Consider the following 25028-nt stretch of genomic DNA (forward strand, 5'->3'; position numbering starts at 1 on the left):
TCGCACCTTGAAGTTCTTCAATTGCTTCTTCAAGTCTGATTTTGCTGCATTCGGCGCGTCCCTGAAATTGACATTAGGTTTTGCTCTATGCACGAAATACCAGAAGCGGGAGTTCACGTACTTGAATAACTCCAGGACAGTTCCTTTAGCCGTATCTCGAACCATGCCATCAGCATCCTCTAACAACTCCATTAAGGTAGGTACGTAGGATCGAAACTGTAAGCCATTCTCTTTGTGCATCTATGTCGCGTTAGCATACGCGATCTTCATAATGAATGCTTTGTCGCGCCAGCGAATTGTGTACATACCTGCAATAACCATTGCATGCCCGACTCCTTTGCTCTTGGGTTCTTTCCAACCATAGCAGTATTGCGCACAAACCTCTCAGCGTCCATCGGTACGTGAGTGTACATGGTAGCCATCGCTTGTATTCCCAAGACTCTCAACTTATCCTTCTGATCACCCATCTTGTCGACGATGAGCGGTAGGGTGTGTTTCGCCTCCTTGGCGAGGTATTTGGGTTCCTGTAGCGACATACGCGTTAAGAGGTGGTTCAATGTGGTGAATCCGGCGTTAACAAGGACAGAGTGTTGGGAACTCGAGGCAATCCGGAGTGCTTCGAAAAGCGGCGCGACACAGGCATCGGGGACACTGTAATGCTTAATAGCAGATTTGACGGCGGTGACATGTTGGACTTTAGCGTCGATAGAGGCATCTTTTCTAAGGATTGCCAACAGGTTGGCAACCTGGTCCTCCGTGAGCATATCAGCCATGATCCCCCAGGAGAATTGAGGATCCGGCAAAGTTATCGGAAGGGACCTAGTGGTAATTGCGATTCTATTCCAATCGCGTCCGTTCTATGGACTTGGAGGTAGATGTTATTGAGATTGTTGTAGTATAAGGTCGCCGACACGGTTGGGCGGATAGGGGTTGATCTCGGCAGTTGAAGAAAAGTGGTGTATCATCGACTGAAATCGACTGACTCGGAATTAACAAATCGTTGAATTGATTTTTTTAAGTAGCAAAAAGGTTTGCGACAACCGTTCGAGAGTTTAATTTTCAATTTCCAAATGCGCCGATTTAGTACTAGCCACTTGAAAAATAAAAAGTGTACTAACTTTGTAGGTGAATTGAGTTTGATGTAGGTATGTAGGTATGTAGGAAGTTACGATGGATACGAATTATGTAGGAACGATGTGGTAAAAGTTACACACTTCGCACTATTATTTTTCGTCTCGCCGTGTTGTTGTCATAATTCTAGTAGTAGTCAAGCTTGTTGATGCGGGAAATAGCCACTGTTCTGCACCAGGACAACGGCGTTTTGGGGGGTGTCTCCACTAATCTGCTAGTGCTTCTGTGGGGCGTGAAACAGTTAAATGAGCACTAATCGAACCCTTCCATCCATGATAGGTCTGTGCTGTCCAGGGGCTATTACCCCTGTCGTAGAAGGTCCAGGAACCCCAAATTTCTATGGTTATCGTTAAGTTGCCCCGCGCCGATAGGTACATGCCCCTCAATCACTTCAATTCCACTAGCAACGCCGACAATGTAAACATTGAAGAGCCTCTCTCTTGCTTACATCATTTCATTACCTATTTTGTCAAGGAGTAGAACTCATGCGGTTAGCATCTTACTTGCATACTCTCGATTTTACAGAAATTGATAATACAAATTCACGTTAGATGTTAAGCATACGTCACATCTAATTAAGATATTGCACAACTCGCGTACACATCTCGGCAATTCTAGACACTCATAATCGCACCTCGAATCCGCCAGTATAAATATTCACTCTCCACATGAGTCACTTCAAAACAGACAGTATCAATACTCTATCCGAAACTGAGGATCTACACATTCACCTCAAGATATCACAAGGTGGAGAGAACCAGAAAGAGACAGCTACATCATCTATGTCCCTTCCACCTAAGACCACGCCGGCCCCTCATCCCGTCTTTATGCCCGGCATGTCTCACCGAACTCAGGATCCAGCAGCGACTCCTTCCCCTATTCCTGTCCGGCCTAAGAGTAATGATACCACAAAGCAGCAGAAAGGCGATGAAAACCAAGGTTTATCCATTAACCTCCCGCGTCTACGCCTACACATCCAAGACATCAACCACGGCGGCTCTAACATATTCCTCTCATCCATCAACGCCGCCACCGTTTTACGTAGTAGCATAGAAACCATCCACAAGCACCTCTACACCCCCTCCTCTCCATCCTCCTCCGCTCCTACACCCCCAACTCTCCCCCTCAACCCCCCACCAACCCGTTCCGTAACCCTAATCCTGCGCCCTATGGACGGCGTAGCCTACACCACCGGCTCAGATCTAGACTCGGACCACAAAGAAATCCACTTCTCCCTCTCCTACATCTCCTCCATCCCATCCTCCCGGCAGACCCACGAGATCTCAGGTGTAATCGTACACGAATTAGTCCACTGCTACCAATGGAACGGCCAAGGCCGCGCACCGGGCGGTTTAATCGAGGGAATGGCTGATTGGGTACGTCTACAAGCTGGACTTGCGCCGCCGCATTGGGATCGCAAGCAAGTCCCTAGCAAGTGGGATGCTGGATACCAGCACACGGCTTACTTCCTAGAGTACCTTGAGAATCGATTTGGTGAGGGAAGTGTTCGTCAGGTTAATGCGAAGTTGCGGACAGAGAAGTACGATGGGAAGACATTCTGGTTGGAGCTCTTTGGTGTAAAGGTGGATGAGCTATTCGATGCTTACAAGAAGACGAAGGGCAAAGCATGATGGTAATGACCTAAGAACTAGCATGGGTTGTAGGGTCACAGATGGGTCACCGGAGCATGTGCTTATGGCAGGAAGAGCAAGGGCTTTTATGATAAACTTTTTTTCTGTTACTTGAGATGAGCTGCAGATACCCCGTTGAGTACGCAATACTACCAAAAAAAATTAAGTCAAATGCTTTCTACTCTGAAAAGCAAAATCCAAACTCGATATTCGAGGATTCCTAGCCCGTATCTCCCAATGTGATCCTGTTACCTAGCAAAATTCAAATCCCTGCCTGAAGACGCCATGCCATGAAAACCCTGCTGTGGTATACTAGATGATATAATGAGACGAGAGGTATCTATATCTCAAGGGTGGGCTTGTGCCTGTGCTTGTGCCGGAGCTCCTGCCTCACTTTCGCTCACTACACTTCCAACTTCAGTCCAACTCGCCGGGGTCATCATGCCATCATCATCGCTCATCACGTCAAAAGGCCGGTTCTCGGGCCATGATCTAGCGGATGCAGCTTCATCACCAATATCCTCACCAGAACCTGATAACGAGGCAGAGTCCGTTGGCGTTAGCATACCGTCGCTAATAAGTTCTGGCTCAGATATAGGTGCAGCGGGTGATACAGGTAGTGGCGAGTAGAAGCTAGCAGTTGATGCATCGTGAGCCCATGCCTGGATCGAGCTATACGCATCCTGACGGTCATCTTGCCCAGCTGTCATGTATTCATCAGGGCCCAACTCTCGCTCAGACGGCTGTGCCTGCACCACTGGGGTGTTTAGTGTCTGATCGTCAATATTGACTAGTGGGGGAACATCTGCGACTGGGGCCGGAGAGAGAGTGAGAGATTGCGGTATCTCGCTCTTAACACCGAGTTGCGTGCTGGCGCTGTAAATATCGGAATCTCTTTCATCTCTCTCGGGATCTATCAAACTGTTCTCAAAAGCGACGTGCTCATCGATCCCGTGTTCGTCTGTGAAGGGATTCGTGTAGATGGATTGATTTAAGCCTCGAGCCCCTTCCCCACGGCGTCTCAACAGGCCTTCAATATTTTGTGGTTGTGAGCCTGTTTGGAAAACATAGGTACCCTTTTCAGCGTTGCCGTCCTCTCGAAGGAAGTCATCGAAACTTGACCCCCGCGTTGAAGCACGCGGGCGCGATGTAAATTCGCTGCTGTCAAAGATATTTTGTTCCTTTTCCATCTTCTGCTCACGTACGGCGTTCCAATACATTAACTCTTCTCGCTGTCGTCGGCGGGTTTCATCGTCGGCATCGACACCGGGTTCAGCACCCGTTTCGGCATTAAAATTTACACCACGGGATCGAAAGAATCCCTCGGCATCTTCGGGTCTGTTAAAAAGGTTCTGTCGGTCTGCAGGGCTCACGCTATCGCCTAAGGAATGAAGAGCAACGGCGATTCGGCGTCTAAGGTCGTTGGCCATGCGTTGTAGTTCGGGGGATTCGTAGACGGCTATGGCGGCTGCGACGGCGACCGAGAGGGCGACAACGCCGACTGAAACCGCAGCATGGTTAATAGGAGGCATCATGTAAATGATGGGGATATTATGCGTGTAACTAAGGGATCAGGTGGAATGGCGAGATGAATAGAAGATTGTGGTTTGAGATAGTGTATTTGTGCGATGCTATCGAGGATTGGTAGGACCTTCGTAATTCAGGTGCCTAAATCCCCAGGATCAAATAGCTTGCGTGGTTCGCGTAGTGTACGTATACTTCCTTGCCACCATCAGGGGGCAAAGGCACAGTTGTGATCCGTACACACAAATGATTCGACGTGGGGTAGAGTGAAGGACAGAGGAAGTACATCAAGTGACTTTCGTTTTACTTACCCTTAGCAGCAATGGGAACAGGCATGTTTCAAATTGTCAGCCGGAGAGAAATAATGCCAACAACACCCACGATTGGGTCGCCTAAGTCAATTAGCAACAAAATGAGGTGCAAGGAAAAAAAGAGAAAAAAAAATAAGACTAAAGAATTGATGTGTAGGTGGAAAGAGGGGAGAAGTCAATTTAAGAAGAAGGGGAAAGAGTAGTGGGTTGCGACGTAGGAGTGCAATGAGGCACACGTCCCCTGATAAGGTTCGTCAAGGCGAGAGATGGTAAGTACCCCTCGCGGAGTTCAAGGTGTGATTGTGATTAAATGGTACAATACATGATAGAGTAGAGTTCAAGGCAAGGCACACTCAAGTACTTCAAAGCTTTCAAGTACAAGTCGCAACCTTCCCAACACAACTCAAACTCAACGCCTCATTGCGTAATGGCCAATGAGGTGATTTATAGTTGAGAAAAGAATTAAAGTATGGCGAGTCGCCAGTGTCAGCTCCCCATGATCCATAATCCATAATCCTGAAGCTAGGGGGTACGTACTCTTTAGCTCCAAGCCTCACAACTAAAGACAAAGACAATTAGGCTGCCTCATTTAGGAGTCTAGCCGAGGAAAGGATTCGTAATGTAAGTTATATATGTCTCATAGTATATATAAAAAGCATATAACTTATTGATGCGAAAAGACAATAGATAGATGTATCAATACCTAGGTATCATCAACTCCTATCGATATCATTATCTGTCTAGGGGTCCTTGACGCGATGATGCAAAAGTACATGAGATACATCCAATATTGTAGTGGGGTAAATATATTGCCCCGCAGCGGTACATGTGTAACTTCTATCTCCAAGTTCTGAATGCATGCACTCTAGTATCGTGAGGTGCCCTCCTATTTCCTAATGCCTATTAAAAAAAGTCAATTTTTGTTTGAAAATCAGATCTATCAGATTCGGGACCTTGCATGAATCCTCTCCGGTAAAGCATGCCTTAACAAGGAATATCGATCTTTACGACGCGTTTGTATCACTAATATTTGGATTAGAGTACCAAAGAGCAATCAGGTTTAGGATACTTCTCGAGCTACAGAATACATAATGCTGTACAAGCTGCGAATACATAATTTGGACTCAACTGTCAAAATTGAAGTTTTATTCAAGTTCAAATAACATGAGAATAGACCATCAACTAAGATTGTTAAAAGTGAATGTTACTAATGTGACAAATACTCGAGAGTTCTTCGGCTCGAACGGATAGCAGCGACTTATGAATTAAGTGGGTCTTCAATAGAGTCTTGGCAGCTCTATTAGTTATTATTAGGTTCATCTACTGCAAGGTACACTACCATAAAATGTAAATTGGTAACCCCTATTGTTGGCCTTAGGAACAATTATCACGTTTGTGTGTAGCTTCGTGTATAAAATACCATATCTAAACTTCGAAAGCCGCCTAACCGTATGGTGGGATTAATAATTCTTCACGGAACCAGGAGCCTCATCACATACGACAATATCACTAAGTGCTGATGAAAATTCCTCGGGTACTTCGGGTTGCCCGTATTGTTCAAATTTCTCTGGACCAAGTAATCCACTCTGCGATTGCGGATTAGCCGCCGACTCGGCTAGCACATCGGATGCGTGAGCGGCTACGTCGCCCACAAGCCAGGAACATCGGTGGTTATACAACCTAGGCAACCGGCTGTGGGACGTGATGAGCCGAGTTTGGTGTTACAGCAGTTACGACCACAAGGGCCAAATCTGTAAGGCTCGGAGGTAATATCTGCTCGGAGTTTCTAGCTTCGTCGAGTTACATCATGGTAGGACAAGAAGGACACTATACTTGGTCAGTTCAGTCTCTCGGGGAGTAGAACAGGACTTGACATCATTGTGTAAGTTGGTAATACCTAACAATTCTTCCTCCGAGCCTTGTCCCTCTAATTAAGAGGTGAGCCCATCCCAGGTAATTCTGGGCTGACGTCCATGTGCATAAGCCCTTAAGCTGTGCATTGTCATCGCTTTGATCCAACTTATTGGATCTAGAACTCGACCGAATATGTAGGCAGGTTAAGCGAATGCCCTATGGCTTACTTTGATATCCCCTGCTTTGGAGTGGCAACTAGAATGCTCACCACCTAAGACATACATCTATGGACGGGTCGTTGCCTGCCTCTCATGTGGGTTTCAAATCGGTGTAGCTTTAGCACAATGGGCAGTCGTATCTCGTCATCACAATATAACCCTACTGTTGGATATCTTAGTGAGAATTACACGTAGGGCTTTCGTGCCAAGTCGGAAAGGAATTAGGTACTGATTAATTATTTTAATTGGCAGTCTTCCGGTTGGCGATAGAACGCCACTGATCTAAAAATCAGTGCAGAATGGCAATAAGCAAAAAACGCCGCAGGACAAAAAGCCACCACCGGAGATCCGATCCGTCCTCGGCGCCGAGACCCAGACTCCAATAGTACACAATGCCACCAATAAGCCAAGGTCAGTGAAAACAAGGAATTGTGAATAGTAAAAAGTAAATTCCTTTCTTTTTTTCTTTTTGCTCTTTTACTTCTTTGGTGATTAGGTGTTTCTCTCTCTCCACGTGCAGTTAACTAGCTAGATAGGATAGGATAGATGTAAGTCAAGAACGAATATTGTTCCACCTATTGGTCACAATCAACAGTTTGATTCGCCCTTCCCGTCTCAAACCCACCAAACCCCAACAGCCACATCCTTAACCATCCAATTGGATACGCATCTTCTTTCGTCTCATCCCACGTTCTTCCCCAATTATCCATGCGTGGTTTGCACTAGTAGTATGCAAATGCAGATGCGAGCTGGGACAATAGGATGGCCACATAATGGAGAAAAAAATCTGATTGTGACAAGCTTTTTTCCATCTGCCCAGCCGATCAGCTCCCGATTCAAGATAATGCCGCAGGGTCAGGTGTTCAGTCCGGAGTCGTTCGCAATGTTCCGTCGAATAGAAAAGGCAATTGTGTTGTTCGTATAAGCAGGCAGGTAAGGTAATGTGATCGGTGTACCCACAGAAGAGGAATCGATGGATAGGATTACGGCAAGGGGAATTATTGTTGTCCGCTCTTCAATTGGGCCAATGTTGCATGTGGGCATGTAGGAACGGTCGTCTAATGCGACGACGATGTACTCGCGGCGGAGCTCGAGCTCGTCGACGAGACGGTTGTGGTTGATGAGAAGCCGGAGTCGGTACGGGCGAGACCTGGTGCCTTAACTCGCGAGCGCTCACTGGGTTAATTGTGTTAGTTGTTATGTAATGAGAATAATGAGACGCATTGGCATCAGCAAAAGGCTTATACTCACTATGCGGCTCTGTCGCTGTGGATCTGGCACTTCCAATGACCATTTCCGGTCTTGATGGTGAAGCTCAGAGGCTTGGTGTCGACGACCTGCTTGATATCTACGGAAGGCATGTTGAAGGTGTTTTGGAAGAGAATTTAGTATGTAGGTCGGTTGGAAGGTAGGTAGATAAATAGGTAGAAGTAGGTAGAGGAATTGATCAAGTGTGAGCGGAAGATTCGGAGTGGAGATTGGTCTTGTTTGAAGAAGTGGTTTGCTTTGCAGAACGACTCGAGATGGAAGAAATCAAAGATTGGAAAAAGGGTCAACGAAGGAACTATATATAATAAATCAAGAAACGACCGGCATCTTCGGTTTGCCTGAACTATTTGACACTATGCCTAAGGTACGTACATCCTGTAAAGCTACACATAGTACGTATTTCGTGCAAGTTAGACTGGAAAGACCCCTAATCTGCACATGTCCAAGTACCTAGGTATCTCTCTGCAATAGATGTATCCAGTAATAATAATTCTGATACTAAACTAAACACGCGCCGGTGAGTTATTTTATGATTTAAGACGCAGCCCAACCTATTCGGAAATATCCTTTACTCGCCCTTGAGTGTGGGACCTGGGTATCTGGCTATCTTTGGGGCTCCGCTCGGCCACTTACCCTATGCGGCGCACTACTCTATGTGAGTGGCTGGACGCTGTTAACTTGGGGATTGGGGGTGCGAGAAATAAGGAAGCTCCCCCGGAACATCGAGAGATCCTTGTAACCTACCACAGATGTTCACGATCGTCATTTGCTAGCTCTGCTAAGGAATATTACTTGTTGTAAGCCCATGCGTATGTAGTGTATGTACGTATTAACTCTACAGGTAATTTTTCATTTTTTAGACCGCTTTGCCTGCCGCCCTACCGCCCACAGATAACACAAGACCATCTCGTCATGGGCAAAGATGAGCGCTCTCGAAAGTGTCACGCGACATACATATATGTGAGAATTATGCATGATGCAACCTACACGTACTACTTTCAGCCGGCGAGGCTCGTTGGAAGGCCGGTCTGTGGTCTGTGTAAAGATATGCCCACACTTTTTTAATAAGCGGTATGTGTGTGGCCGTGGGTTGCGCGGGATAATCACGATCATCTGGTTTCTAGTTGGCAAGAAATGCAAAACAAGAACTCGATCTTGTTTGCGTATTATGGATAAGACGGGTTTTATCCTATCTTTGGGACTTACTCACCCGTAGGATACGTATACGGAAAATGGTCAAGTGAACTGTCTTAGATTGGACTAACGGACCAATTGTAGGACGTTGATCACAAACAAATCCCTCGTCTATCCAAACTCTCGGCAAAGAAGGTTCATTAAAGGTGTGCGTGTTTTTGATCTTGCTTTGGATCTGAGCAAACTTGCTTCTACTGTACATAGTCCGCCCGTAAGGCAGGGCTTGGCAGGCACCAGAAATTCCCAATGTTTCCCTCCTTCGTAGCATATTTCGTCTTCTAGAAAAGCCTTGGAGACCTGTAGTCTGTAGATCTTTCGCTGCAGCGCCCGCTATTTCTAGCACACAATCGGGATGATCTTGGAGGAAAAAAAGTCTTGGGCTTTTTTTTTTTTTTTTCTATCTGGGTGTGCCAGAATACCCCTATCGTTGATTTCCCCAAACGGACGATCCGGCTTCGTCTGATTGGCTAAATTATCTAAGCCCAGACGGCTTCTAGCCCTATGAGGACTAGGCCAGTACCCAGGTATTGGTAGTTGTTTTTCATTCCCGTCGTATTGCCGCGCCGACTTTTGAAACGACGAACTTGAATGACCCCCGCGGACTGGCGGAGAATTGTCCACGTAAAAAAAAAAAAAAAAAAGGACAAGTCTCGGTGAACGCTTCCTGTTTTCCGTCGACCCAGGTATTGGTTCTTTCTCCTAGACCTTACATTAGTATATTTCGCCCCGTTCTTATAAAAAGACGAATAGGACGAGGCTAAACGGCATATATCAATTTCCCTATCGTCTACTTTCTCGAATCATCAATCTAGACTTCGACCCTCACTTACATCATTTCTCCACGCGGATGTAATTGGACAAGTACGAATCGAATATTATTTAAGCAAAGTGCTCGCGAAATGTTGCCATTGGTTTTTTGGCGGTGATTATCATTTAGTCCTCTTCCCCCTCTCGACGACGTTATTAGTTTACGGGAGTAGTTTTCAACCCGAGGCTTTTTTCGTCCCCCTATTTTGGTCTTAGTTCGTGATATGGGTATTAGTTGTGGTGTGCCATTGAGGGATTTCCCCGGAATGGTAACCCGATCCCACTCTAGGGGTCGACATGTTGGGCAGGATAACTGGATGTGATAGCACCCGATTGTCGACGACCCTATGATATTGGAAGAATCCCATGCATCTTATGTAGGAGCATAATCTCTACTCGCGAACGATTGCGAATTACGGGGCCTAATCGATAGACCGTAACATCAAGTAATCTTATCAACAAGACCTTTTTATGATTCTATAAATCTAGCCGCGAGAAGCGGTTGCAGTCCATTCTCCTCGTGGGTGATTGAGGAGATATGATTGTACGCTCTTTGCCAAGTTATGATATATCAGATGGAATGTCCTCAGATAATGAGCTAGCCAACCTCAATGATGCAGAATGACGGGACGACGACACGGGGTGAGATATCCCATTGATACCCACTTATCTCGCGGTCTGCCGTCTAACTCGCGAAAGCCTATTGAGATTATGGGATTACTTTACTCCTAGGATAAATCGGCCTGAAACCCGAAAACCGGCTTCATATCCACGGGGTATGAATGCAGAGAGCGGTTAGATTCGCATCTGGGTTGTGGCGACACGCTCATCACATGCATGATATATTCGTTGGTGCAATATTGCGGAATCAAGGGTCCTAGGGAGATACTGTCTGGATTAAGTGTACTCGGAGAATCTATCGTGCTGCAATATGATACGATGATCTCATTCAACAGCAAAGGGGTAATATTGGGGGTTTCCGCAACTGGAAATTGGCTAATAGAAACACACTCCCGGATTCTACGATGCCGGAGATATATGATGACGGATGAAATATCGTGACTTCGTGAGCAAGCGGAGATCCGTTTCGTGCCTAAGGTTTGGAGCATTGAAAACTATTGTCTGCGCCCATTATAGTGTCTATCGTCGCCTATCCCGTCTGAAGCCTCCATCTGAGTTTCCTACCTATCTAGGTAGAGATTCGAGACTTTAACCGTTACGCTTCCTACCCCAATGCTCACCCACCCTTTCCCCTACCCAGCCATTATGAGTTTACATGTTAACCCCCCTTCCGAGAAAATGCCGCAAGAACCACCGGGAGGGACGTAGCTATCCCAACATACCGGGAGCTTGGACAATAAGTAGCCTTAGTATTGGTCTTAAAGATTGGTTGAGGCTTGTGATAAGTTGCGAATCCTTTTCTATCTAGGCATTTACTGGAACATGGCGCCGAATGAGCCGGCGTGAAAACATACCTTCGAATTCTCCAACACAAGAGTCCTATATCTATGCCGGTTTGTGTTTCAATTTAGTTGGTGCGTGGGATGGGCCCTTATATTGATACTTCGTCGGGAACCGGTGGCAATTTTGGTTTCTGTCTGGTCATTGGTTTTGTCCGGGCCTTGAGAATTGAGGTGGTAACGCACATTTACTACGCATGCGAACTCCTATTCTTTTTGAATATCTTTTTATTTTGTATTTGTGACTAGGGAAAAGAATTGACCTCGCAGTTCTCATGCTCATTACATTCATCTCGTAGATTGATTTTGAATCATGCAAAATTCATTCCCATTGTTGTACACTCTACATCGGAATCGCCTAATTCCCTCTAATGCACGCCACTATGGATGGATGATGGAAGAGGATGAGGTATCTACAACTTAGAAATGATGGCCGCCGCGTATTCGTTAGTCTTTGCTTTTCCACCCAAGTCGCCCGTCAACGACTTTCCTTCTGCTAGGGTATCAAATGTGGCCCTCTCAATCTTGTTGGCATACTCGTTCAAGCCCATGTGTCGCAGCATCATCATGGAGCTGAGAAGTAGGGCGGTGGGGTTGGCAAGACCCTTGCCGGCGATATCCGGAGCAGATCCGTGCACGGCCTCGAAGATAGAGCACTCGTCACCAATGTTTCCAGAGGGCGTAAGACCAAGACCACCAATTAGACCAGCGCACATGTCGGAAAGAATGTCACCGTACAGGTTGGGCATGACGAGGACCTTGTCGTTGTAGGGTAGAGGGTCGGTAACCATCTTCAGGCAGGTGTTGTCTAGTAGCTCGGCGTCGAACTCGATAGTGGGGAAATCCTTGGCAACCTCGCGGGCAGTCTTAAGGAAAAGACCATCGGACATCTTCATGATGGTGGCCTTGTGAACGACGCGAACCTTCTTGCGGCCAATCTCCTCGGCGTGTTGGAAAGCGAATCGTAGGACACGCTCACTAGCCTCGCGGGTAATGAGCTTGATGCTCTGAACAACGCCATCAACCACCACGTGCTCAATACCAGAGTATTCACCCTCGGTGTTCTCTCGGATTAGGACGGTATCGACATTGTCATATGGTGTTTTGTAACCGGCAACGGATCGGCACGGTCGCAAGTTCGCGAAAAGGTTGAAGGTTCGTCGGAGGGTTAAGTTAAGAGAGACATGTCCCTTGCCTACGGGGGTCTTGTAAACAACCGCATGTTAGCGACAATGATACCCCAAAGTAAGTAATTGGTAGACCTACAGCAAGAGGACCCTTAAGGGCAACCTTGTTCCTTTGAATACTCTCAATTGTCTCAGAGGGGATAGTTGTCTTTCCGTCTACTAATCTGGGTGTAACATCGACTGGTTCCCAGCTAATTGGTGTCTAAAGAGGTTTAGTATTGAGAGGTTCAGCTTCGAGGAATGTCGTCGACCAACCTTAGCGGCTTCAAAAATGTCCTTGACAGCTTGCGAAATCTCAGGTCCGATACCATCTCCCTCGATAATACTGACGGGGAAGCGACCCTATAATTTAGTATTGAGTTAGTGTCTTTCCTCCATGCGAAATACCATTGTGTAATTAGTGTCTTTTTTGAGTGATTTTCCTCGGCCGAATTTCACATGACAGAAGTCGCAAAAAGATAACAATAATACGTACGTCGGAACCCTTCACACCAGTGAACTTGGCGACTTTGTCTGAATAGAATCTTCGGTCCTAAAACATAGGGCGACATGTTAGCGACCGTGCGATCCAGGCTTAAGCGTCTCAACTTGGTGCCCACCTGGAATGATAGAGTTGCGGCAGCTCGTGGAGCTGTGGCTAGGCATTGGCGCCGCAGAGGTGCGGCAGCCGCTCGAATGGTCAACATTATGTATGATTAGGAGTGTAATATGATATAATTATAAACTCCTAAAAAGAGGGTATGGGTATTAAAGATGTTGGCGTAGGGAATGAAAAATGGTGTCTAGTTGGAGGGATGGTGTTTTTCGCAGGAAGCGCCTTGAATTGATTGAGGCTCGGGTGGTATCGGACGGACGGCTGTTGCATCTGCAAGATCTGATAACAATCCAGCTTGAGCCGAAACTGAATTTTCACCAGAGATTTACCGGCAAGCTACGTAACATGCATGTACTTATGTACATTTACATAATTATTTGTCCCACGCTTGCCTTGAAGTGTGGCAGCACCATGCCATTATATAATAACATGCAGGAACGCTATGCCACTTATATAGTAGCGTAGTGCACGGATACAATACGAAGGTACCTTCCATTTACATGCGACAGCATCCTTCGTTAACCTTAAACTCTAATCATCAATTCAATACATAATTCCGACCGACCTCGAACCTTAGCACACTTTGAGAGTGTTGCACAAAACACTCACTCGAAGCGATTGCCTATACCCTAATACCGAACCTATTGGCGAATGGGACACTCCTAAGTATTGGCTTGGGGCCATACACTACCGCCCGTAGGGTTCAACCATAGGAGGAGTTGTTGGGGTAGTGGCAGTGAATATGGCCGATTTCGATAGAAATGTGCTGGAGTTCTACCAGCTGTCCACACCGTTCCCCACAGAATGGCCAGCCGAAAAGGACAAGAGCGACGATTCGGACAGCGAGCTTGAACAGAAGAAGCAAAAGATCAATCGCCGAAAATCACGATATCAAGCACTTGAACGAGCTGTCAGCAATAGGGCCAGTATAGTCCAAGGATCGGAGAAGTCGGCTAATGGCGTGAGCAATTTGGTTCAGAAGGACGAACCCGACCCATTGGGAACATCTGAAAGTGTTGTGAGATCTCTAGGACGATTAGGTGTACCGGTTCAAGATGATGTCCGTTTACGTATGTTGAAACCAAATTGAGTATTCATCCATTATAAGCTTACCGGCCTTCTCTTAGGAAATCGGTTCCTCTTATCTTCAACGAGCTTCTCTCCTGCCCTATTCCTCTCCCAGATGCATGCGACCGCTGATACCCAATCCTTGCTAAACGGTCTTGACGTCCTATCCAAATCGATTGACCAGAAGTCCGCATCATTGAAGGTCTTGGTCGAATCTAACTTTGAGAGATTCGTCCGAGCTAAGGCTACAATTGATAATGTCTACAGGGAGATGAAGTATAGGGGCGCTGAGCCACCATCCCCGGGCCGCGCTCGTGGACATTCGCGACATGCTAGTAAGAGTAGTTTCAGGAATAGCAGCGGAGGCGCGGCGCTCGGAACAAACCCATTATCATCCCCTCTACCGAACGATACTCGAAAGAAGAATGCACTTGTCAAAGAGAGTGACTATGGAGTCATGGGTATCAAGACGCCTCTATTAGATGTTGCTGCCAAGGCCGAAGATGTTTGGGGCCCCGCGCTTGGTGGTAGGGAGAAAGAGGAGAATCTTAAGACCGTATCGACGTCACTTGATCGGTATAAGGAATATATTGAGGCTAGTTCCAACATCGCCGACAGCATTAAGAGAAAGGATTATGAAGCATTGGTAGAGGAATATAGTCGTGCTCGAAGATTTGCGGATGACGCACGCAAACTTGTCGAGGCTCTAGGCTCAACTCCTCCGAGTGAGACGCAAACCTACCAAATTCTCCTTGCGGCTCGGATGTGGTACGATGTTGAGGAGCAAATCCAACTTTTCAAACGCGAAGTATGGAGGAAGCTTACATCGCTACACACAGTATCTAGGACGGAATCATTCGCTGCGCAACCACAAGATCAACATATGGAGTTGATTGGTCTACTGCTCGAACTAGGTGTCGACGACAATCCAATATGGGTGTGGCTCTTGAGCAAATACGACTACTTGAAGGGCAAGATTGCAACCGCTGGAGAACGGGCAAAAGTCGAGATTGAAGTGCTTCGGCGTCGTCTGGCGAATGCGGAAAAACCAGCGCCTCAGATGATGGCCTCATATCTAAAGAATCTAAGTCGACAAGCCGTCGAAAGCAGAGCTACTGGGTTGGACTCTCCTGATGTCATCGAATTATGGGAGAAGATGCTAGCCTTTTTGTCAGGTCTTTTATCTGCCCAAGGTATCTTGGGGGAGGTTGTAGACTTCTGGCAGACCGTTGATGGATTTATTGACGGCAAGGCGCAAAAGTCATTACCTACCGGTTATAATGGCGAGTCACGCGATCACCACCGGCTTTCTCAGCAGGGAACAGTCGATTTACAAAAAGGGACTATTGAGCTAGTTGATATGATTCGTGCACATGTTTTTGAGTTCTTCGCTGGTGCTCCCCCTGAAGATATTTCGCTTCTCTTCTCACCGTTACCACCCTCACCTGGTACACCCATGTCAGCGGGATTATCGCCTACAAATGTGAGAGATCCTCGCTTCAACTTCGATGCGAATAATCTCCCCCCGCCGTCCCCTAAAAGAGGCGAGACATGGGAGAAATTCGCATTCTGGCCTCCGACGTCTAATTCTGTCAGTGGCGTTCACTACCTGTCTAAGATGCTTACTTTGGTTGGTTCGGGCGCATCAGAAATGGCAAGCATAGCTCCTGTGAAGCAGGGTGATGCGAAACAAGTAGACATGCTAAAAAATGTGGTTGGTGCTGCCCGCGAGAGATGTGTCTCAGCATTATGTGCCGCTTGGAATAAAGATGCCGAGAACATTAAGTATGTCGAGGACTGGAAGCGCACCAAGGAGATGGGAGATGTTACGCGCATGCCAGCAAGCTTCGCTGCCTTCGAAGGCGCGTTGCTTTCCGGGATGCAAAAGATATTGTATATTCCAGAGGCCATGGCTAAAGTAGGCTCGGCTGATATTGTCTCTGCTCCGCCGGCGAAGCAGTTGCAATCGGTAAGGAGTCAATATGTCACGACGCTCTACAAGGCGCTTAGCGGAATGGTGGAGAACGCGGAACGAGCCGTTAAGAAAGCGGATGACGAGTGGACCACTGATGCGGATCTAACCGTTAGTTCTGTGAGCGATAGAATGTCTTTGGGTGTGGACTCGGGGGCTGTTGATGCTGGTGATAGGGTAAGTTCCGTCAAAATCGTCTTATGAATCAAAGCTAACAGAATAATATAGAATGTCCGTATGCTCTTAACTCTTGGCAACCTTCACGCATTGCGCACAAAAGTAGTGCCCAACTTGAATGGCCAATTCGAGAATGCCTTCTCTGTAAAACTCACCGATGAGTCTAAGACTATTAAGGATGTGCTTGGCCAAATTGACGCCCGTCTCTTCCAAACATATACCCGTCCTTCCTTAGATACCCTTCGAAAGATCATCCGCGCTGGGGTTGCCGATCCTAAATGGGCTCCTCCCAAACCTTCAGAAGTCAAGCCATATGTCTACGAGGCCCTACTCACCCTCGTGCTAGTCCACACACAAGTTTCTACGACAGCGCCAAGCATGACACATCAAGTAATATCATACCTGCTTGAGCAAATCAGCCGCGAGCTTTTGGAATGCTTTAAAGCGCGTCCCAAATTTGACCTCGGAGCACTCATGCAAGCGACGTTAGATGTCGAGTTTTTTGCACAGACACTAAGCCAATACACGACGGAGCGCGCATCAAGCATCCAGGGTGAAATTTACTCAATGCTCGACTCCAAAACAGATAATCAAGCTCGCGCCCGCCTACAGGACGAGCTTCCCGGTATGCGTGAAGTCCTCAAGAAGCTTAGAGAGCAATCGAGGAGCGAATTTGCATGCTTTAAACGACCCCGGAGAACGGCCGGTGGGGCTAGCGTGTCTTCCCTAGGACAGGTGCCGACGCTGGAGAGGACGGCCACGGGCTAGGCGTTCGTGCGTCGTCTGAGAGATGGCTCGGCTAGAGTAACGGGTGTGTGGGCTAGAGAAGGATTTGTTCCCGCTAAGGCGCCGATACAGCGTCCGCTATTGCCTGGCGATGATGCGTATGTGCTTGAGTTTAGGCTCAGGGCGGTGAAGGTGGGGGGTGTGAGGACTTCCGGGAGTTCGGGGGAGTTGAGGGGATGAATTTAAGGACTGAGAAATGAGAAGTTAGAAATGTTAATAGTCTAGGTGGTACAAATGAAGTAGCATTGTAATGCGCTATATCAACTTTTGATCATTAAATTGTATAATTTTATGTGATTACTAGACTGGCTATTCTACTTGACTATTATAACAGGTTTGCAGAATTGATGATGAATTATGGAAGTCTTGAAAAGGAAATATATATATTTATTACTTAAATGATAGAGATTAAATCTGAAATAATTATGGTTTTATAAGAGAAAAAGCACAATATATCTGGGTCAAGTAATTCATTATTAATCGGATCCGGCGTCGTCTCATAACTGCATCATCTATATAAAGTAGTCCGCCTCCACAACGAGAATGCAAATCGCAAAATGCGGGCAAATCTCCAATCGATGCTAGGCCGAAGAGAAGAAAAAAAGAAAGAAAGTCCACCAACGCCATTTTATCATGCTCGTATCAACGTGATTGTCAGGGGTATTTTCGTTCTATAGAATTGAGTCAAGTCCATTGTCTTTTTTTTCCGTGCCTATATTGCTTTTTGACGTCCAACGCCTATTAAAAAAGAATAGGTTAAATAGCCTCCAGAGATTTCCAGAGGCCAAAGAGAGGCAAGAAGAGAAAAAACACCTGGCCGGTATCAAATCGTCATTTTTGTCGTGAGACGTGCTGTATTCCGTCTGAAAATCATTGCTTTTGTCTTTTTTTTTTCTCTATCCGATCTCCTTTGCTCGACGATGTTGGAAACCTTATATGTAGATTGTCGTGTGCGTGGTGAAGTATGTGGATGTCTGAAGTGAGAGGTGTCTTATGATTGATCGTGTGATCGTACATACACCATGTGCATGTCTATAGTCGTGATTCGTATTTTCTTTCGGGGAAACTCCTATGTTTATGTAAGGATGTGAAAACTCCGAGTGCTATGGACGTCCGTGGCTTTATACAATAGTCATTTTGGGGAATGTGGCGTGTCCTATTTCAGCCCTTTGCGTTGTATGCGGGACTGAAAAAAAGGAAGATAATTGGGATTACTCTATTGGAGTAGGAGAGGTGCGCAGAACAGGAACTCTAGTGAACGCGAATCGGTTGGCTGAAAGTTGTTCTGGTCACGACGTGTGTGTAAATAGCTTGGAGTAACGTTCAAATGATGGAAGTAGTTTTGAATGGTCAGGTCACTTTCATCAGCGATAATAGGGGAGTTAGGACCAGTAGGGACAGTCTTGGGAAGAATATGTCGAATGTTAAGCAACATCTTCAAAAGCTCCGTAAGTCCCTGTCCTTGGGTGGTGAAGTGGCTGGGTGGCTTCTCCAATGGCCACTTCGGTCGGAGATTCTCCTCATCCCATGCCTTGAATGCCCAAGTAGTTTTCTCCATACAATTAAGGAATAGCATTACTGTGAGAAACATGGGGAACCCAAGCTTCATCTTACCATCCTGTAGACTGCGCTGAATGCTACCAAGTAGATTCTTGCTAGCGGCGGAAGCTTTACGCTCGGCTGCTGCTGTGAGCTGCATGCAGATGTTGGTGTAGGCCTCGCTATCGGTATCGTCCTTAACCCAATAACCTTTAGCATCGTCCTTTGGCTCCTTTGCTAGCATGGTCCACTGACGTTCACGATCCATCATCTCGACAATACCCCACAGCTCAAGAGATCTTTGGAGTAATTCGTCATTGGTGGCGCCTGCAACCGCAACAGCAGTTTCGAGAGTGACGCGGACGTAGTGGGAGGGTTCACAGCGAATCAACTCCAAAAGAGCTTGGCGCATGTACTGTTCTACCTTGGTCGGAATGTCCTCGCTATTACTATCGAGAAGGACGACTCGACTAAGGCTGTCAGGCAGAATTTCATCACCTTCTTTCGGTGTTCCATTTAAGACCTGGAATACAGCCTTGGGGCCCGTCTCGGGAAAATGAGAAACTTCAACTGTTACACCAGTATTCTCTAGGTGGTGCGTTGTCTTACAACGGTTGATTCGTTTCTGAGCCATCACAGCCTGGACACCAGCTGAATAGAGGTCGATGTACTCAGAAAGCCTCGTTCGTACACATCCAGTATGCCATACTCGGGGAGATAAAACCTTCTTGCAAGCGTCGCAAGGTGTGCTGTTAGAGCACGTCTTTCGTAAAATTCGGCATCGAATGCACGCTCCAATGCGACGGACTTCCTGAACCTCCTTTCGCCGACGGGAGTCAAAGCGCGCTCGACTGTGTCGGTGACGGGCACCATTGACGCCATTGCTTGTGTCCATGCGAAGTCCACCTCTATTCAAAGTCGCGGCTAAGTGTTGACCATGATCATTGACGGTTGCTGGAGCGTGGATATCGTCAGGGATGTACGTCATGCCATCCCAAGGAGTGGAAGATCCATTTGTAGTAGCCGGTACATGTTGTCTCTCGGGCGAAGGAGGGTAGTTAATCATCATCTCAGTGGATTGATTCTGATGATGGCTAGTTTCGGGAACCGCCTCGTCTGTGAGAAGTTGAGGGTCTAGAAGTGAAGGATTGAGGCGTGCGGTCGCAGCGGCGGCAACAGACAATGTCGACTGGGTGGGCGATCCGGCGCTCGTGCTCTGTAAAAACTGCCTGAGTCGCTCCTCGTCGTGTGTGAGTTCGCTGTGGGGCAATTCGGGTGACTTTTGCGACGCATCCGTACCTGTTTGATTTATTATTAGTTTATGTTCACATAATCTCGAATTTCTCTTTCAACACGTACCCTCATTATCGCGATGCGTAGTATTATTGAAGCCCATGGGTGGATTCTCGAGGGAGAATTGCTCGTGTAACTCGAATGGGTTCGAGTTGGTTCTAGGTGGAACGGCGGCGGCAAGGGTGGTTCGGACGGCGTGTACAGCCGCCGACACGGGCTCTTGGGTGGTCGGTGTAGGATCATCGTGCTTCTCATTGGCCTCGATTTGTCGCGAGACTTCGGCAAGAGTTTCTAGGGGAGTCCATATTTGACTCTGGCTTTGGTCGATAGAGGGAGCCGGGAGAGAGTTGAGATTAGGAACGGCGGCAGGAGTAGGTGAAGGAGCGGGATTCGGACTCGAATGGATGAGACTGTCGTATTGAGATTGAGATTGGGACTGGTGTTGAGGTTGAGACTGGGCGCGATGAGACACGCCGTTAGTACGACCGCTCGAGTCGCCGTTATATCCATTCAGCGACAACAGAGCATTGACTCGGTCGGCTTCGGGGATGGCAGGACATTTTTTAGTCAAGTGAGCCGTAAGACTGTCAATTCGACCTTTCGGGAAGTCCTCGCCGCAAGCCTTGCAGCGATGATGATACCTATTACTATTATCCTTGAGCTTCTCACCACGCTCAAAATACTCGAGGATTAAAGGATTAGGTCGGCGACCCATCTTGTTGAATTCGCAATTTCGTGACTCGGCGCGATGATGGATAAATGATAAAGACTGGCAGAATTGTGAATGCGGTGAGTGAAGAAAGAAAAATGACGAATAGACGGAATACCCACCCGCCGTAACAAGCTACCCAGAAATTTTCAGCCCTGGTGGGGGTTTTTTAGAGTGTACCTGCGTGCTGTAATTTTTTTACCCCGCGGCGCGTTGCGTCAATGTCTTGTGAAACAGAATCATGTAATCAGACACGAACCGTTATTCATTTATAGGATATCAATAATATTATATAATCATACCGGTTTATATATATATTGCACTACAAAGGCTGTATGTTCCTATACCATATTAGAGTACCCCCCTCCCTCTTCTAAGTCTTAGAAAAGAAAAAGTGATGTCTTCAACAACTTTCAACTACTTCCATTAGAGACTAAGAAGCAACTGGAACTTGAGGTCTGCCGCCAATTGCTTCAGTACAAGATCTTAATAGTTTCTGGCTTATCAGAATGACATTCCAGCGGGTTGGAAACATGACGATACCGTCCTGATCTAATTCAATTCATGATATCCTCGAAAAGCAGCTTGCGTCGCTAGCAACTAAACTCGGATAACCGGCCCATGCAAGATCTAAGCACCTGGGCAATATCATGACTATGATTGGTTCTACTGGTGAACAAAGATCCCCAAGCACGCTGTGTGATGAGATTTAATGCGTTCTATTCGATGGGATAGCTACACAAGTTCAACTGCGAAGCAAACACCTGCCATTCTCGGAACTTATACGTTTGCTAATGAGTTGATAGTAGGATTCTTGTCCATGGCTAGGGTCGCAAACCACAAGTCAAAACAAGTTCAGACGACTTTAGCCTTGGGACTAATAATTAAGTCAACGGGAAATCGGAAACTACACTAGCATCAACCCTTGCTGATCTCTTAGTACATGTATAGTAAGACCTCAGACGAAGGAATACTAATAAAATACAGCACGTGCTACTAAAGAACGATGCAACCATCACCCGAAACTCAATTCTACTGTGAGGATAGTACACGATTATTAGGTCAGTACCTTCTCTACTTAGGTATTGATTATGGCTCCCTCTATATATCAATTCACGATGGAATAGGTATATTTTGATAGTCAGACTATCATGTATCTATTCGCTATGCTTACGAAATAGTAGCCTCACCTCCAGCTGCCAAGATTGGATGATCAAGGTTCTCCGGCGATGATCTCACTGCGCCTCAACCAAAACTCCACCCCAGCGGCCCTTTCATTATAGGTGTACCTAGCAGCTCTAGGTATGCACACTAGCTGCAGGGTTTCCCAAGAACCTGCCCATAATCTTGGTCAACGTTACAGCTGATGGAGCTATTGCCGTCCATTCCATCAGTTGAATGCACAATCCGATCCATAAGGATTCTAGTCCCTTTCTAGGCACCGTGGCTTGGGGAGTCTCTTTAATAGGTCTAATATTAGGTAGGTTCAGGAGGTGGGTGACTTATGCATACATTTCACACATTTAGGTATTATCCATGTCGTCAGCTATTTACCTTTTCATTTTTCTCTATTCACTGTCATTCTTTACTGGAGATATACCCAGTCTCTCTTTACGCGAGGTATATCCCGTCGCTACTTCGTACTCTTTAGATTATCTAGAGTATCTATATCTGTGTGGGAGCTGATCTGATGCCCAAACATTTTTCTTCATGTTTTGGTATCAGTCAATTTAATCAACTCTCCATCGTCACGATGCGTCCTTCTGCGGGCACAGCATTGGGTCTAGCGCTTTCTCAGGCTAATAGCATCCAAGCCCAAGAATTGAGTCAATATGTGTTGCCACTGGTAAGTTATTTAATATCCAATTGATACAAAGCGTTGAATATGTTTCAAAATTAATGTTTTCCATCAAAGACCGGCTCTGTCAATGGAGGAAACACATTTCCAGGTGTTTCCCTACCCTTCGGGATGGTGAAGTTGGGACCCGATTTATACACCGGATCGGATAGCTACTCGGGGTACCAGTCAACCGGTAGCTTCATCGGATTCAGTCTCTTGCATGAAAGTGGCACAGGTGGCGCGCCGAAATACGGAGTAGTCTCCCAAATGCCTGTCGTTGGCACAATCGACAACCCATTGACAAACCAAAGTGTTGGTCGAAGCAGCGCGGATGAGTCGAAATTAGGTTATTATAAGTCGAGTTTATCCAGCGGTGTTACTGTAGAGTTGGGTGCGACTGGTAAAGCCGGATTGTTTAAGTACCAATTTCCGGAAAACAAGGGCGATTCAAACATCGTTGTTGACGTTTCTCATGTGCTACCATCTTTTCGCGGTCAAGGTCTAGGTCAGAACTATCTTGGTGGAAACATATCCGTGACAACGACAGACGGTGGAGTGAAGTATCAAGGATCTGGTTCATATGACAACGTATGTCTACCGAAACTGAAAGGGGAAGCTATGAGAAATTGTTAACATATTTAGGGCTGGAATCGCGCTCCAAAATGGACGGTCTACTTTTGCGGCTATTTCGACCAGCCAGCCACGTTCAAGACATTCCTTGGTAAGGACTCGTCAGGCGAAGACTTAGTAGACTTTAGCGATGCGGATACACAAGACTCCGATGCCCGACTCGGTGCTGTCTTCACGTTCGATAGCACGGAAGTAACCTCGAGAGTGGGAGTTTCGTTCATTTCATCCGAGCAGGCCTGCGGCAATGTTGATAAAGAGATACCCTCAGGGACGGCTCTGGAAACTCTTGAAAACAATGTTGTTAAGGCGTGGAATGACCAAGTATTGTCGAAGATCACCACAACGGATACTTCCAATACCACCAGGCTTCAGCTTCTTTACTCGTCCTTATATCATATGTCCCTCATACCTACTAATAAAACTGGAGAGAATCCGCTTTGGTCGTCAAGTGAGCCCTACTACGACGATATCTTCACCTTCTGGGATCTGGTAGGTTGATTATTTACCCATTCATTGAATTGTATTGTCTAATCTGACGCAGTTCCGTTGCACGACGTCTCTTTTGCACATCCTGCAACCAGTAGTATACGAAGAATTCATCCGTTCGCTTATCGACATCTGGAGGAATGACGGTTTCTTGCCCGATGCACGATCTTCGTTTTTCAATGGTGCGACACAGGGTGGTTCTAACGCAGACAACATTCTTGCGGATGCTTATGTGAAGGGTGTTCGCGGTGCTATCAATTGGGATGACGCATATTCTGCCATGGTCACCGACGCCGAGACCGTACCTCCGAATAACAATGACTCGAGAGATAAGTCTTCCTCAACGAAGGAAGGACGAGGAGCTCTGCCGGATTGGATAGACCATGGGTACATCACCACGAAGTACGGACGCTCAGTCAGCCGTGCTATTGAATAGTAAGTAACATCTTAATTGTATCCATGTTAGTAGTTTATTGAGACTAACAAACTGCAGCGCTGGAAACGATTTCGGTCTTTATCAAGTTGCTAAGGGTCTAGGAAAGGGTGATGACGCGCAAAAGTATCTCAACCGATCGCGTAACTGGCGTAACCAGTGGAACCCAGACTTGGAGGCGTTGGGCTTTTCGGGTTTCCTCGGCCCCATTGACGAAGACGGCAATTTCCAGGACCAAGACCCGCTCAGCTGCGGCGGCTGCTACTGGGGTGATGACTACTACGAGGCTTTGCCGTATGAGTACTCGTTCAATGCGCATCACGATATGAATAAGTTGATTGAGCTTTCGGGCGGAAATGATAAATTCCTTGCGCGTCTCGAGAAGTTCTTCGAGGGCGGCGTGAGCTCCGGCAATTCTCAATTCAATCACACCCTGTTTAACCCGGGTAACGAGCCTAGCTTCACGTCTCCGTATCTATTCAATTTCGTCGGACGTCAGGACCTAACTGTCAAGCACAGCCGTTACGCCGCTAACAGCTACTACGCCCCGACCCCAGGTGGCCTCCCCGGAAACTCGGATGCTGGCGCTATGGAGTCGTGGGTCTTGTGGTCTATCATCGGACTATACCCCATCACGGGTCAGACTACATTCCTCATCGGCTCGCCTTGGTTTAAGGACTTGACTATCGATCTTGGTAATGCTAAGAAGGTATTGATCACAACTACTGGCGGTGGTGAGGATGCATATTATGTGCAATCGCTCAAGGTCAATGGGAAGAGTTGGGATAAGGCGTGGATTGCGTGGGAGGATGTGTTTGCTAATGGAGGAAGGTTGGACTTTGTGCTTGGGTCCGATCCTGTTAATTGGGCGACTGGCGATGCACCACCAAGCCCGGCGACGGGGAGTTCGTGAA

General features: G+C 46.9%; 7 protein-coding genes across 7 annotated transcripts; 3 read left to right on the forward strand and 4 right to left on the reverse strand.

Annotated features, from left to right (window-relative positions):
- Positions 1-1520: 1520 nt before the first annotated feature.
- Positions 1521-2853, forward strand: F4822DRAFT_422293 (BSP-domain-containing protein). The gene has a single exon (XM_051459879.1). The coding sequence runs from the start codon at positions 1800-1802 to the stop codon at positions 2760-2762; it is 963 nt and encodes a 320-aa protein (XP_051308920.1). The 5' UTR covers positions 1521-1799; the 3' UTR covers positions 2763-2853.
- Positions 2854-2936: 83 nt separating this feature from the next.
- Positions 2937-4592, reverse strand: F4822DRAFT_94015 (uncharacterized protein). The gene has a single exon (XM_051464194.1). The coding sequence runs from the start codon at positions 4295-4297 to the stop codon at positions 3110-3112; it is 1188 nt and encodes a 395-aa protein (XP_051308921.1). The 5' UTR covers positions 4298-4592; the 3' UTR covers positions 2937-3109.
- A 3068-nt stretch (positions 4593-7660) lies between these two features.
- F4822DRAFT_94020 (uncharacterized protein) lies at positions 7661-8197 on the reverse strand. The gene is made up of 2 exons (XM_051464195.1): positions 7921-8197; positions 7661-7845 (listed from the first exon to the last, which is right to left on the reverse strand). Exons 1-2 carry the CDS (start codon positions 8028-8030, stop codon positions 7728-7730), a joined length of 228 nt encoding a protein of 75 aa, XP_051308922.1. The 5' UTR covers positions 8031-8197; the 3' UTR covers positions 7661-7727.
- A 3412-nt stretch (positions 8198-11609) lies between these two features.
- Positions 11610-13549, reverse strand: F4822DRAFT_422303 (uncharacterized protein). The gene is made up of 5 exons (XM_051459880.1): positions 13186-13549; positions 13062-13118; positions 12842-12928; positions 12666-12788; positions 11610-12604 (listed from the first exon to the last, which is right to left on the reverse strand). The coding sequence occupies exons 1-5, from the start codon at positions 13270-13272 to the stop codon at positions 11813-11815; spliced, it is 1146 nt and encodes a 381-aa protein (XP_051308923.1). The 5' UTR covers positions 13273-13549; the 3' UTR covers positions 11610-11812.
- Positions 13550-13717: 168 nt separating this feature from the next.
- Positions 13718-17590, forward strand: F4822DRAFT_422305 (exocyst complex component Sec5-domain-containing protein). Its single transcript, XM_051459881.1, has 3 exons — positions 13718-14251; positions 14309-16398; positions 16450-17590. Exons 1-3 carry the CDS (start codon positions 13924-13926, stop codon positions 17164-17166), a joined length of 3135 nt encoding a protein of 1044 aa, XP_051308924.1. The 5' UTR covers positions 13718-13923; the 3' UTR covers positions 17167-17590.
- A 515-nt stretch (positions 17591-18105) lies between these two features.
- On the reverse strand, positions 18106-20826 carry F4822DRAFT_94095 (uncharacterized protein). Its single transcript, XM_051464197.1, has 2 exons — positions 20083-20826; positions 18106-20022 (listed from the first exon to the last, which is right to left on the reverse strand). The coding sequence occupies exons 1-2, from the start codon at positions 20729-20731 to the stop codon at positions 18401-18403; spliced, it is 2271 nt and encodes a 756-aa protein (XP_051308925.1). The 5' UTR covers positions 20732-20826; the 3' UTR covers positions 18106-18400.
- Positions 20827-22478: 1652 nt separating this feature from the next.
- F4822DRAFT_435082 (glycoside hydrolase family 92 protein) lies at positions 22479-25027 on the forward strand (the record flags this gene model as incomplete). Its single annotated transcript, XM_051462119.1, has 5 exons — positions 22479-22571; positions 22641-23153; positions 23208-23684; positions 23737-24116; positions 24175-25027. 5 exons carry the CDS (start codon positions 22479-22481, stop codon positions 25025-25027), a joined length of 2316 nt encoding a protein of 771 aa, XP_051308926.1.
- Position 25028: the final 1 nt, after the last annotated feature.

The sequence above is a fragment of the Hypoxylon trugodes genome (assembly GCF_022578975.1).
Source record: "Hypoxylon trugodes strain CBS 135444 unplaced genomic scaffold F4822scaffold_12, whole genome shotgun sequence".
Classification (NCBI taxonomy): Eukaryota; Fungi; Ascomycota; class Sordariomycetes; order Xylariales; family Hypoxylaceae; genus Hypoxylon; species Hypoxylon trugodes.

Coding starts and splice junctions, on each gene's coding strand:
- F4822DRAFT_422305 (XM_051459881.1), top strand. CDS start 13,924: ATGGCCGATTTCGATAGAAATGTGCTGGAGTTCTACCAGCTGTCCACA. Junction 14,252..14,308: donor TCAAGATGATGTCCGTTTAC/GTATGTTGAAAC, acceptor GCCTTCTCTTAG/GAAATCGGTTCCTCTTATCT. Junction 16,399..16,449: donor CTGTTGATGCTGGTGATAGG/GTAAGTTCCGTC, acceptor AGAATAATATAG/AATGTCCGTATGCTCTTAAC.
- F4822DRAFT_422303 (XM_051459880.1), bottom strand. CDS start 13,272: ATGTTGACCATTCGAGCGGCTGCCGCACCTCTGCGGCGCCAATGCCTA. Junction 12,789..12,841: donor ACATTTTTGAAGCCGCTAAG/GTTGGTCGACGA, acceptor AAACCTCTTTAG/ACACCAATTAGCTGGGAACC. Junction 12,605..12,665: donor CCCTTAAGGGTCCTCTTGCT/GTAGGTCTACCA, acceptor GTTGTTTACAAG/ACCCCCGTAGGCAAGGGACA.
- F4822DRAFT_94020 (XM_051464195.1), bottom strand. CDS start 8,030: ATGCCTTCCGTAGATATCAAGCAGGTCGTCGACACCAAGCCTCTGAGC. Junction 7,846..7,920: donor CACAGCGACAGAGCCGCATA/GTGAGTATAAGC, acceptor CAATTAACCCAG/TGAGCGCTCGCGAGTTAAGG.
- F4822DRAFT_94015 (XM_051464194.1), bottom strand. CDS start 4,297: ATGATGCCTCCTATTAACCATGCTGCGGTTTCAGTCGGCGTTGTCGCC.
- F4822DRAFT_94095 (XM_051464197.1), bottom strand. CDS start 20,731: ATGGGTCGCCGACCTAATCCTTTAATCCTCGAGTATTTTGAGCGTGGT. Junction 20,023..20,082: donor TACGCATCGCGATAATGAGG/GTACGTGTTGAA, acceptor TAAATCAAACAG/GTACGGATGCGTCGCAAAAG.
- F4822DRAFT_422293 (XM_051459879.1), top strand. CDS start 1,800: ATGAGTCACTTCAAAACAGACAGTATCAATACTCTATCCGAAACTGAG.